This window comes from Buceros rhinoceros, unplaced genomic scaffold (genome assembly GCF_000710305.1).
Source record: "Buceros rhinoceros silvestris isolate BGI_N320 unplaced genomic scaffold, ASM71030v1 scaffold25393, whole genome shotgun sequence".
NCBI classification, from domain to species: Eukaryota; Metazoa; Chordata; class Aves; order Bucerotiformes; family Bucerotidae; genus Buceros; species Buceros rhinoceros.
The window spans coordinates 51165-63483 of NW_010405814.1; the positions used below are offsets into that span (position 1 = coordinate 51165).

Consider the following 12319-nt stretch of genomic DNA (forward strand, 5'->3'; position numbering starts at 1 on the left):
CTGACTGTTTCACACACAGAAACGTGAAAAATGCAAACCAACTCCAGGTCTGCTGAGCATCCAGACCTTGCCAGGGCTTTTTTTCAGCTGGGTTTGTTGGGGCTTTTGTGGGGGATTTTTTTTTTTTTGACTGGCAGATATGCTAACCTGGAGCAGTTCGCTGCCAAATACCCTTATTTTATGCCTTATTTTATTTTATTTTATGGCTACGGCTTTGTTTGGGCAAAATGTTGACACAACAGTTAAAGGCAACATCTGTTGTTGCAGAGCTGTTTGAAACGTCAGTAAGGGTGAGTTTTATTATTATCCCATCTCAGTCTTCTTTGTGTGTCTTCTTTGAGGAAAACAGTAATTTCAATCAGCAGTCTTAGAGCAAGTTCTTCCTATGGATTAAACCTGCATCACTCTGACAGGGGAAGAGCCTGCTCTGAACTACATGAGCAAGAGGTCTAGCTTGCAGTATTTTGTTTTCTTATTCTTAGACATGAATATTGTTAAAATACCGTGTCTCTGCTGTGAAGAGTTGTGGTAGTTGCTGGTGTGCGTTAAGTAAAGCCGACAGGCTAACAGGAGGGAGCCATGGCCACTGTTCGCCCTGTAGCTTATTTCCTTTTCTTTTTTTTCAAAAGCATAGCTACGATGTACTTTGTCGTAGCATTAGGATATGCCTACAAGTGAATAAAAAAATCAAGTCATACAGAGAGAAGGTGAGAAGAATGAACCATTGCTTTTAAAAAGGAAGCTAGAGATGTAAGCTGTGGCCTGATGTGTAAGTGATTTGGAACTATTTCATTGTGTTCAAGCTTTTATAAGAACTAAAAAAAAGCCCAGTTTAACTCAAGAGAATTTCTACTCTGTCACTAACAGCATAAGGGGAAAAAAGACAATACAAACATACCACTCATTTTCTCCATTACTATATGTATGTTTTATCCTTTTGTTACAACTGAACAAAAAGCTCTCTCACCGCTTCCTTCAGTGGTCTTAACAAACTAAATTTAACTGTCTCGGGAATTAATGAGCAGTGTCAGGATATTCAGCCACAGAGAAGGGAGCAGTCAGTCTAGAAAGCTGTGTGAATATCCCCGGAAAAGTGGTCACCTTGGCCTGCTGCTGCTGAAGGAGTGAGAGGGTCTGTGGCAGTGCACAGAGCTCAGTCCCTCTTGTTGAAGACAGTGGTAGCAGGAGCAAGCTTGGCTTTCCATGACTTAGAAAAGACAAAAAAGTGGCTGCATCTGTGGCAGTCTCTGCCTCTGTCCCTTTCTGCTTTGCTAACTCCTAGGGCCAAACCTGTGGAGACAGATGCTCAGAAGAGCTTTCCTCCCTCAGCCCCTGAATGGCTCTGGGGTGGCTCTAGCAGAGTGCGTTTGGACAGTATCTAACGCGGGAAGAGCACTGCCGCACAGTATGAATGTCAGTTATATTCCCTTTGCAATAAGCAAGCTCCTCGGTGTTAAACTCCTTACTCAAACACCTGCCTGGCAATACAGAGAGCGTGAGCATTGTGAGCGTAAGGGAAAAGAACAGACTGGATACAGGAACAAACAGAACAAGTGAAGAACATGTAAACTGACGACAAGCGGATGTCTGCCATGTTTATTTCAGTGCTTTGTCTGACGTAGAAAATGTCAAGAGAAGTGCAGGGTTCAGTGATGAGGCTACTTCCAGATTCAATTTATGTATGAGCCAATAACAAAGTAGTTGTTTGACTACCAGGAGCTGGTGTGACAAAACCTTTCCTGTTTACTTTCTTTCTACCACCACAGCATTATTAAAGGTCAGTGTCACTAGTACCAGTCCTTATTTCTAAAGGTGTATAAGCAGTGGTTCTGGCCTGAAGTCTTCTGCAGTAATACTCAAAGACAGGTGTCTGTGCTGTTTGAGGGTGAGGCTTTCAACATGCGGCAGGGCAAATCTGGGCACTGAAGTTAACCTCAAGCACCAGTTCTCTCTTTGTACTTTGAAGGGAGAAGAGAGCAAGCAAGTTTTTTCAGGCTACTGTAGCATCATTAATGCCAAAGGTCTGGGTTCTGCAGGTTTTAGGTCTACTGAGGTTCTTGGCCTGTCAGCAAAGGCATTAACATCTGACCTCAGGTACACAGAGACACAAGGGGACTTCAAAATAATATACTTGTTATTAAGTCCTGGTCTTCCAAATTCAGTGATTTAGGAATATAAACCCTATTGACTTCATCATCAGAACTGGATTAATATTCATCAACCTTCAGTAAGGCTCCTAAGCCTGATCCTTTTGGAAGTTTTGAAAATCTCTCTTGGAGTTTTGCTATTTCATTTGATACATCAAAATGTATTTTGTGTTTGTAACTTAATGACTTCCATTTAACAAATGTCAAATCTTGGCTGCTAGTAGTCCAGAACGCAGTGTTCTCTCTTGTGACATGAACTGTCTAAAGCCACTAATGAAGTGAGGAATAAAGCCTGAATTAGGTTAGACTGTGGAAGCTTCAGATGCCCTACCTGTTGATATTTTCTTCAAATATACTTCCCACCGTGGGTTGAATTCAAGTATAAAAATATGCTCTGTAGACACGTACTTTGCTGAAGTTTCCTTTTGTACGTAATAGACTCCTTTTATGTCTTCTGCAAATCATGCTGAATAAAATACGTGCTGAATAAGAAAGGTAATTTCCTTTGCAACTACAAAAGTAATTTCCCACTGGCATTTTGCAAGCATTCACTTAACTGGGATGCTCTTTATCTTTCTTCCTTCTAAAATGTCAAGCAGATAAAAGTCTTCTAAATAGCATTCTTTCCTATTTTGATTAATTTTGCATATTGTTTTCCCAGAAGTATTGATACTTACATAAACCTGAGTTCTGATTCTCTTCTGACTAAGACTTCCCGAAGTCTCTGGATCTTTGCCATTTCAAGCTCAATCTCCTCAGGCATCATTGTTGTTTCAGCCATTGAAACGATGTCAAGTTGATCTGTGTGTGAAAGCAGAGAAAATCAATCAAGCTAGTCAAACTGTCTTAACAGGGTGGGTTTTGTTTTGTTTGTTTGGGTTTTTCAATGTAAATTTAATCACAGAGCAATCTCACTATGGGATAAGTAAAGCAAGTAGTAAAGAATATTCTGGCTGAATGCTACCTCGGTTTCTCTATTGTTTTGCTTATTACTTTCAGTGTCAACTATTCTGAAGTGAAAGAAGTCTGAAGGTTTCCCGTCTTTAATTATTATAACTCTTCATGCCATTCTGCCGCTCAGAAGACTAACAGCTAAAGCTCAGACTCACTAGGGAGGAGCCCAGGGTGTGATTAGAAAAGGTGTAGGGGCTAATCCTTCAAGGGGCTGAGAGTTTCTCCCTAGGGAGAGTCATTGTTGCCCTGGATTGGATTTAAACTGAATAATCTGAGGCCTATTTCCACTCCCTTAAATTTTCCAATAATAAGATAATCCTTGATAAAATACTGTTAATGGCTAAGTTTTGTTCGGAATCTGGGTCGTCACTTTTGGAGCTTTCTCAAGAATTCAGTGCAATTCTCAAATTAATCCTTTTGCATGGAACTGCATTAGTTGCTAACAGATCACCGTGCAGCAAGTGCGCTCTTAATGCTGCTTCAGGTATCAAAGTCAAGACTTTCAACACCATGGTTAGTCGATGAGACAAAGCAGAAGAAAGAAGGGAAGGCACAGGTTAGAGACAGATGAAAAGAGAACCAGATGGTGTGATTTAAAAACAGCACAACTGGTGGAAATTGAAATAATTGCATAATGCAGAAAAATAAATCATTACAGCATAAAAAATTCCAGATAAAAAATGTTCATATGAAAAAAATCAGAAGATTCCTGTAGTTTGTCCCTAGCTTGTCATCTGCAGGCACGAATGACTGTAGCCAGGCCTTTTACTATACATTTTACTGTTGCCTCAAATGTACTCAGAGGGCCAGAGAATTTTTTTTTTCTCTTTGATTTAACCTATCTGGAGCAAGATGCAGTGGCCAATAACTAACCTGTGCAGAAAAAAATCTACATCTAATTCCTTATTTCTAATCTAGCCTGCTGCAGCATTCTATTCCTGTGAATCCTAACAATGATTAGATTTGGCATGTGTGTGGAATGGTATTTATTCAATGTTTTATGCTGGTATTACCATATAAATACAGCTAAACACAGTACAAACAGCTGCAATGTATTTTGTTCCTGGCTTCCCTGACAGGCAGGCAACACTGTGCAATTTAAAATGGGTAGACTGGGGGGGAAGGTGGCATAGGATAGTACCAGTGTGGAAGTGACTGAGTGTTGTGGTGCTGAGCACATCCCACCACTCCTGCTGGTTTTTCAACCTGGGCTGAGGGTTGGTTTGGACATGGTGCAGGTGTCTGGGTTTGAGAAGCCTCAGCAGAGGCTCCCCCTCCTTTTCCTCTCAAGCAGATTTCAAGCTGAGATAGCGGCCCTTGCTCCCCAGCCATATCCCACCCTGGGACCTGGACTTGACTTCCCACTCGACCTTGGGCCTGCCTTCTACTAGAGCTTTGCCTGGAGATCTGGCCTGTGGCTGACCTTGGTTGTTGACACCAGACCTGCTCTGCTGTCCTTGCTCAGGTACCACTGGGCTGCACCCTTGCCAGTGAGGACACTGTCCCTGCCCCTTCTTGCCTCCTTATGACCCTCAGCACAGGGCTTGCCCACCCTTGCAGAGTTGCCAGCCCTCCTTCTACCCAGCGCTGATCCTCCACCTACAGTTATTATTGGAAATACTCCTCATGACTTGGACAAAGGCTCACTTCACCAGGGTCTTCCTTGCTTACTTTTGATGCTTTCTGGACAAATTCCGAAGGAATCTGCACATAAAAATGCGGGCTGTGGGAGCCGGTACCAGATCACTGCACATCTGTTTCAGACAGCAGTTCACAGGCATATTACCTGCTTCCAAATGCACTGCATAAACCAAGTGCTTCACGTTCTCTCTTCCCATCAAAAATGTTACACATGGTTTTGTACTGCCTGTGAGTGGCAATGCCTCTGCGATAGAGGCCTCTACATGCATTCCCAGGAATCAGTCCTCATCCTGCTGCAGAATACAGTCCATTTTAATGGGTTATTTTAGAAAGTGCCGTGTCCTCTTCTACCTCAGGGCAATCCCTTCCCTCTGCTTGTCACGTGGCCCTCCTATTTCGTCTCCTGCGCTCAAAACACACTGCTGATGACAGCCAATTTAGAAAAAGCTGGAATCATGCTGCTGGTTGTATCAGGCCTCAGTCACCAGCTAATAGGCTACACTGAGGCAACAGAAGCGCATGTACCTGATGAGTTTTAACACAGGGGAGTAAGCAATCTCTAAAGAAAATAGTAGTGTGCAGAGGCTATGACTGGAGGAGCAAAAACGAACTAAAGTTCTCAGAGTCACTTTGTTTCCACTGCCATCAGTAGCACTGAATACTGGAGATAACACATGAATTTTACTTCTAGCAGGAAACTGAAGGTTTTTTCTTCTCTTACTGTCCTGTTACAGCTTTTAAATCCCTATTAATACCACTCCATGGGTTGAGCCACATATTAATTTTTTTTTTAGTCACTGTCATGTAGAGCCATGAAATGCATTTTGGCCTTACACAAATTGAGCAAATATCCTTCACAGGTGGCTAGAAGTTCTTTGTACCTGCAAGTAATGGTGGCCAGAAATTTTGTGACAAAACTGAGTCTAGTAGAAAATGCCAGAGAAGTAGCATTCAGAGTATTTGGGGGCTAATATCTTGTATTCATTACATTTACTATGAGTCAAAAGGAATGCCTCTGTGCAAAGAACCTGGTTTCTTGTCAGTGCATGAGGATCCAGAGCAGCCTTGCAGTTCTGGAGATGATAAATTCTCCATAAAATCTGTGAAGCAGAAGTTTCAACTACAGTGGAACTCCCAGGTGCACAGAACATTATCCTGGAGCACTGAAATACTGGCTTAAACTAGGCATCAAAGCTTCCGATATTTTTGCCAGACAGCAGGGCACCTCATAATCCCAAAGCTGTTTGTTCACATGCTCTGTGTCTCAGGGTAGACCTCTGGGCTGCTTGCTTCCCCTTACAGCTTGGCTTTGCTACAGGCAGCTGTGAAATCTGGCACCTCTAGGGAACCCCTTTGGCAGGAAGGAATCAGAGATGCATGCTGAAAGCTGACTGAATGCCAGGATCTCGGAGAATGTCACAGTCACCAAATATCCCTGCTTCTAAACAGTCATTTGGGTAAGGAGAAAAATAAGATGGGGGATTTTTCTGATTCATGGGGAATTGTGGTGCATCTATGCTTCCAGTAAACCTGAAATACAAAGTACTGGCCACCTCAGCTCTCTGCTGTGTAAAGAGATAAACTGCTAGACTAAAGCAATCCCTTCACAGCCGCAGTCCACTCAGCAGCTCCTCTATCAAGAGATCAGAATTTCATGTCTATAGAGACACACTGGTACAACCTGTAGAGAAGCAGGACATCTCTCTGAGATGATCAAAATGAATTATCACACATTTAAACTTGCCATTTGTGGGAGGAGAAGAAATCTTGCTTTCATAATAATGGTTAGAATCACTGGGAAAAGCACTGTTGCAGCATGCCTAGAAGAGCAAGTTATGACACATGCAAAAAAAAAAAGGGGGAAAAAATTAGACTGAAGTGAAAGATTCCTGTTGACTTCAGTGAGCATTGGATTAGGAGAAGGGATCTGCAGACCTAATCATCTCCAGAAGACAAATTCGCACTTTCCTGTCCCCTCAACCTGGCTGGTTTTTCCCCTACAGAGTCTTTGAACCACTATATGGTAACAAAACCCTACTGCTAAAACCCACTAGTGATTATTCTGTTTGCCATGTAATTTCCATTCAAGGTACAGTAAATCAGCTGATGTGACTGGAGATGGCTCTGTTCAAATAGTCCACAGCAGTCTGAGTGTAATAGCACTATTATAATATTGGACTTTATTTTCTCCAGGTCATTAATAGTTTTTTTTTTAATCATCATAGTTAGACTTACAGTCTAGACATACTACAACCTGAGTTTCCACTTCAAAAGTGTCTCAATCACATTCTACCATATGACCCTATTTTTAAATTAGGTAAGGAGAGAATATAAAAAGCACTGTGTGCAATTGCCCACTGCACTTCCAAAATCACTGCCCTGTCCGTTCCATATCTAAGAGTCTCTTGTAATAAAATGATTCTTTTAGTTGCTCTATCCTGTACATTCTTCTTCTTATCTTCAAGTCTGACCTTTTATTTTTCATTATTTACCTTTGCAAAAAGCCTGTTGGCAGCAGTCTATTCTTTTCCATTTCAGGTTTTTGTACGCTGTGGTCTCACTGAGATTTCTCTTGAAATACAAATGCCAGGTTCACAGTATTGAATATTAACTCTTTCCTCTCTCTCTCTAAGTCCTTTTGGTTTCTATGGTCTCATACTCAAAGTATTGTACACAATGACTCCTTTCACATCTGATGTAAGAATGTGCCTGTACTTGCCCGGTGCCCAAATGAGATTCTGAGTTGCTTTGTATCTTTTATGCTGCCCTTCTGTAGATCAAGTAGTACTGCACTGAGGAAAGGCTGGTTTAAAAACTGAACCTGAAAGAGATCCTGATTTGAGTTTTCTAAATCATCTATGAATTCCCAAGCAGCAACAGACATTCAGGCAGCAAAAGTGACTGCTGATTAAGGATGGTCTTCAGTACTTTGCTAACTTGAAGGTTTATGGTTAAACGATGGTTTCAGCTTTCTAATTTAGGGACCATCTTCTCCCCTTGTTCCCTATTTAAAGATATATATCAGCACAAGTCCATAATGATAATGTCTATAAAGATCTCGCCTCTCAAAAAAGGCATCAATTAAATTGTCTTGTTTGTTATCCTGAGAAATTTCTAAGCAGTAATTATTCTTGGCTTTGCCTTTTGTCAATTTATGGCACTTCCAATTTCCTAAGCAGGTAATTATGCAACCCTTTAATCTTACACCTCCCCTGGGAAAAAGTTCTCTCTAGTCTTAAGAACCTGCTTTGTGCATAGAAGATTTCATTCTGGTTGTAAAGATAGCTGGAAAAAACTGTGCATCTCGTAACAGTTATTCTTCCTTCTCTGACTATGAAGATCCTGTGAATCTGCACCACTCTGGAGTTCTAGTGGAAATATTCAGACTTAATGTATATTAAAATCTATACTGCCACACAGTTTTTCTTGCTTGCAACACAGAGATGTAAAACCTTCCCAGCATGAAAATAGTTACTTTAGATTTACTCTGTAGCGACTAACCACAAAATTTTAAAGCAATGAAATTAAGTGCTATGATTTTCTTCACTGTAAGAAATTATTGCCAAGGTATTTTATATAGAGTCTATTTTACATAAAAGGTAAACACAATAAAATTTCTTAACAATTACTGAGGAAAAAACTCACATCAGCAATTATGAAATCACTGTAAGAGAACAGAACTAGGAAGATGCTTGAAAAATTGCTTTGCCTGGCTCAAATTCCTGTTGGAATAGCTCTCATACATGCTTTTTAGGGAATGGTAGGGAATTAGCCTGAAGTTTCAGCACCCTTGCATTGTACCTCTGCTGAATGGAGACTTGGATGACACAAGCTCAGAGTGCTTTATAGGCATTAGGTGTTGTCTGTCCAGTCCTCAAATCACTGCACTTTTGCATATACAAACCCTAGAGTAGGAGCGCTGTGGTTTGAGTCATAGTTGATTTTTTTCCTTTGAATTAACATACTTAGGAGATGAGACAGAGAGAGCTGCAGCAAAGAGAGGAGGAATCAAGGAGAGCGGATGAATTAAGCTCATTCATTCTAGCACATTGTGTCTGTATATCAAAGACAAGAACTGAATGTAGTGGAAAACGTTGCTGGAGCCAGTACAAGAGCTCCAGCACCCAACTTGATCAGAACTCCATTGTAGTACATGAAAATAATTTCATAAAATATAGCCAAACCTTGAAATAGGCCGTAATAATTCCCTCCTCCCCCAGTTACCATCCTAGTACCACTGCCACATCTCTGTTCACTTCGCAAATGTAGAAATAAAAAGGACCATGCTGGTCACTGACTGCCTCCAGGTACCTCAGTGCTTCTCACACCACAAGCACCAGTCCCTTTGCCTTCTATCTCTAGTGACCTCCAGTGCCTCAGAGACATAGAAAAAAATAATTTAGAAATCAAACTGCATAAATTACTTATTTCTAGAGGTCTGATTTGTGAGAACAGGGGCTATCTTTTCTATTCTCTCTCTGGTTATCTTAAAAGCTAGAACAAAAGAGACAGGAGTTGCTACTACCCAAAGCACCTAGCTCTTGGTATCTGTTCTTGAATGCCTTCCATGGGGGTGGTGGGGGTGCAGGACAGAGGGACAGGGGAATGGACTGACTGCTTAAAATAATTTTATTTTTCAAAATAAATCTGAGTGAGATGAAAACTTGGTTTACATTCAAATAAATCATGGTGCTGACAATGTAGTTACCACTGGTTTTTTGCATATTCATAGAATCATAGAATGCTTTGGGTTGGAAGGGACCTTCAAAGCTCATCTAGACCAACCGCCCACCTTTCACCTTTTCCCATCATGTTATGAATTTAAAATTCCACCTCATGCACTTTAAACAGCAGCTTGACCTTCAGAGAATGGGTAGAATTTGCAGCTATGTGCAGCCTGGTGGGAAAATTTGTGGTATATATGATCTGACAGCGGTTTCTATGAGAAAATGGATCCAAAATCAGACATAAAAAATGAGGGAAAATTGCCTTTGAAGGTCCGACCCAAAAGCCCTCATTGTCAGTTTTATTCAGTGGCACTGGGTTAGAGCTTTATCTGCAAGAAGCTATTTTAGTCTGGCTCAGGAAGACTGCCAGGAGTCAGGAAGACATTTCCGTGTTCAACCCTGCCACAGCCCTGCATGAGGTTCAGCACTATCAGAAGGCTGTAAATAGAAACTGGTACAGTTACTGTGGTAGCTACCTTCCCAAGTGTGGAGCTCCCACTGAAATCAATGCACATTCCCATCTGGAGCAAGACTGGGTTTAAGCCACTCCAAGGAAAGCAATTTATGCTTCATCAATTCATCTTATGTGATGGAGAATTAAAAAGCAGTATTACGACACATGTATTACTTGTTCATTCACTTCTGTCATCTTCCTCAGTGGTCAAAGGAAACAGCCTGTGGCTTTCTGTTTTACTCCTCACTAGACTCATATTCTGACCCTGTAACACAAAGCTTCAGCATTTAAGTTTCAAATGCTGTAACAGTGCCAGCTACACCTCACGTTCAGTTTTTTAAAGCTTATGTAATGGGTATTTTTAAAATACTGTTTCTATCTTCGTTAATTTTTTTTTTCAGAAAAAAAATCAACAAAATGTACAGTCTCAACAAGTCTTGCAAAACCTCTTTAGGAATATATAGTTTTATGGTTTCTCCTATGAATGAGCCTCAATTGATAAAGAGCAGCATATATTGCGAGTGAAATAACAGTAAATTGGCCACTGACATTTCTAAATTCCACATCTTTACAATAGTCTCCTTTGAAATTGTCCAGCTACATACCAGAAAGCTTGTTTCTCTCTCTCTCCCCACTCTGTGACATGATTCTCTAATAACACAGTTTTCTAACAGTGCTCTAAGCACTTTCTCAGCAGCTGATAGATAATTTTAGTCAACCTTAAAACCACTGGATACATATCGTAGATATATGAGTCCAATGCATTAAAGGCCAAAGTGATACTGGTATGAAGAATTGCTTTAGACAGTAAAGAAATTGGTTCAAATAATGGATTCCCACTCCAGCAAGTAATTAAATACTGAGAAGATGCTCCTCAGAAGCCAAGAAAAAAGATGTTTCTCATTTCATAGGAGAAAAGACTAGAAATTTTCCAGGGGAATGAATGTTGCTTCTCCTAAGGCCCTGGACATACAATGTGTACAGTCCAACAGCAAAGTGGAAGGCCAGGCATCAAAGAATCATACTGGAATCTTGTTCTCCAACATCTAAGACACACAGTGCTCCCCAGGGAGCCACAGGCAAAAGCTGTGCCCTTAAAGACAAAATTGCCAGAGGCAGTAGAGCCAAACTGGCTGGTTCTTTCTCAGTGTATGCTCAGGTGAAACAGCACAGGACTCCGTCTCTTCAACTCACACAAAATAATCATGACAGTTGGCAAAAAAATCCCTTTTGCACTTGCCTTTCATTTGTGGATGTGAAGTCATTCTCTAGCAACCTTCGTTTTCACCAAGTTAATTGCTTTTGCACACTTAATTTTGACTCAGTTTTCTTTACATTCTTCCTCATAACTGGCCCTGGGCTGATGGGAGGCTGAGCTGACCACGTCCCTGGAGGTCTCAGGGGTGAGGAATCAAAGGCAGTTCAACAGTCTTAATCTGTATCACCAAGACAAACAGATAGCTGGCTGTCGCCTTCGCTTTGTATGCGAGAAAGAAAGAAATCCTGTAATCGCAGGATGTTTCACACCTTACCAAGGCAGAGACAAATGGCTCTTGGTTTTACTGGCTTTCAAAACTCTCTGGCTGTGCCCTTCACTATCACATCCCACATACTCTGTCTGTGCTACCGACAAGTCCCAGCCTGAAAGAAAATGTCTCTGTCTTAGAGTCTGCCAAACTGCAGTACCTTCAGTCCCCTCCCAGGCACTGTGCCCAGAGGAAGTCGTATGTGAATCCATGCACAAGATGAGAAACTACAGATTGGATAAGGAGAGTGGGGGCACAAATGCATAACTGAATTTCTGTGACTTCCTCTTCTTCTGTGAAATAGGATAGCTTGAGGAACTGCTAGTCACCGCAGGGGCTGCGGTGTATTGGCTAATGATTCAGCGTTCAGACAAGAGAAGATGGAAATGGCATTACCCCTGCCAGTGCTGGTTCTCCAGGGAGTGAGCGCTCATCACTGCTTGCCAGGGCTCTGCAGGACATGCCCAGCGAGAAGTGAGGGCAGAGAGACCAAACTCACAGGGCAGCCTGACATGGATCTCCAGGGGAATACTTGCAGAACCAACACAGCCCCCAGATTCCCTCATCAGTGTTTTCCAAGGAGAACTAAGGTGAACCCAGCTCCAGAAGACGAAGGTACAGAGCCCAGTCCAGTTTTGCTTTTATTGAAATCAGTGAGGAAATTTCCATTAATGTTAATGAAGCCAGGACTGCATTTTGCACTTGTAACTAAGAAAGTGTCAGTCAGGTTTCTCCATCATTACCCAGGGAGGTCAGGGCTCTGCCTTGCTCATTTGGCTTTAAGACCATTATTCTAAAATTTACTTTGGCCTCGTGTACTGAAAGGGCATTAGTGGTAGAACTGATTGTTGAGTCCTTTTCTGACTGTGG

The 12319-nt window shown here is 41.6% G+C and overlaps 1 protein-coding gene across 1 annotated transcript in view; it reads right to left on the reverse strand.

Moving 5' to 3' along the window:
* LOC104491449 (chromosome unknown open reading frame, human C16orf45) overlaps positions 1–2948 on the reverse strand; it is a gene marked incomplete at its 5' end in the record, with an annotated part of 22192 nt that extends 19244 nt beyond the window's left edge. Inside the window, one exon of the mRNA XM_010133878.1 lies at positions 2825–2948. Within this exon, the coding sequence (XP_010132180.1) occupies positions 2825–2948 (124 nt within the window). The remainder of the gene's footprint in view (positions 1–2824) is intronic.
* Positions 2949–12319: the final 9371 nt, after the last annotated feature.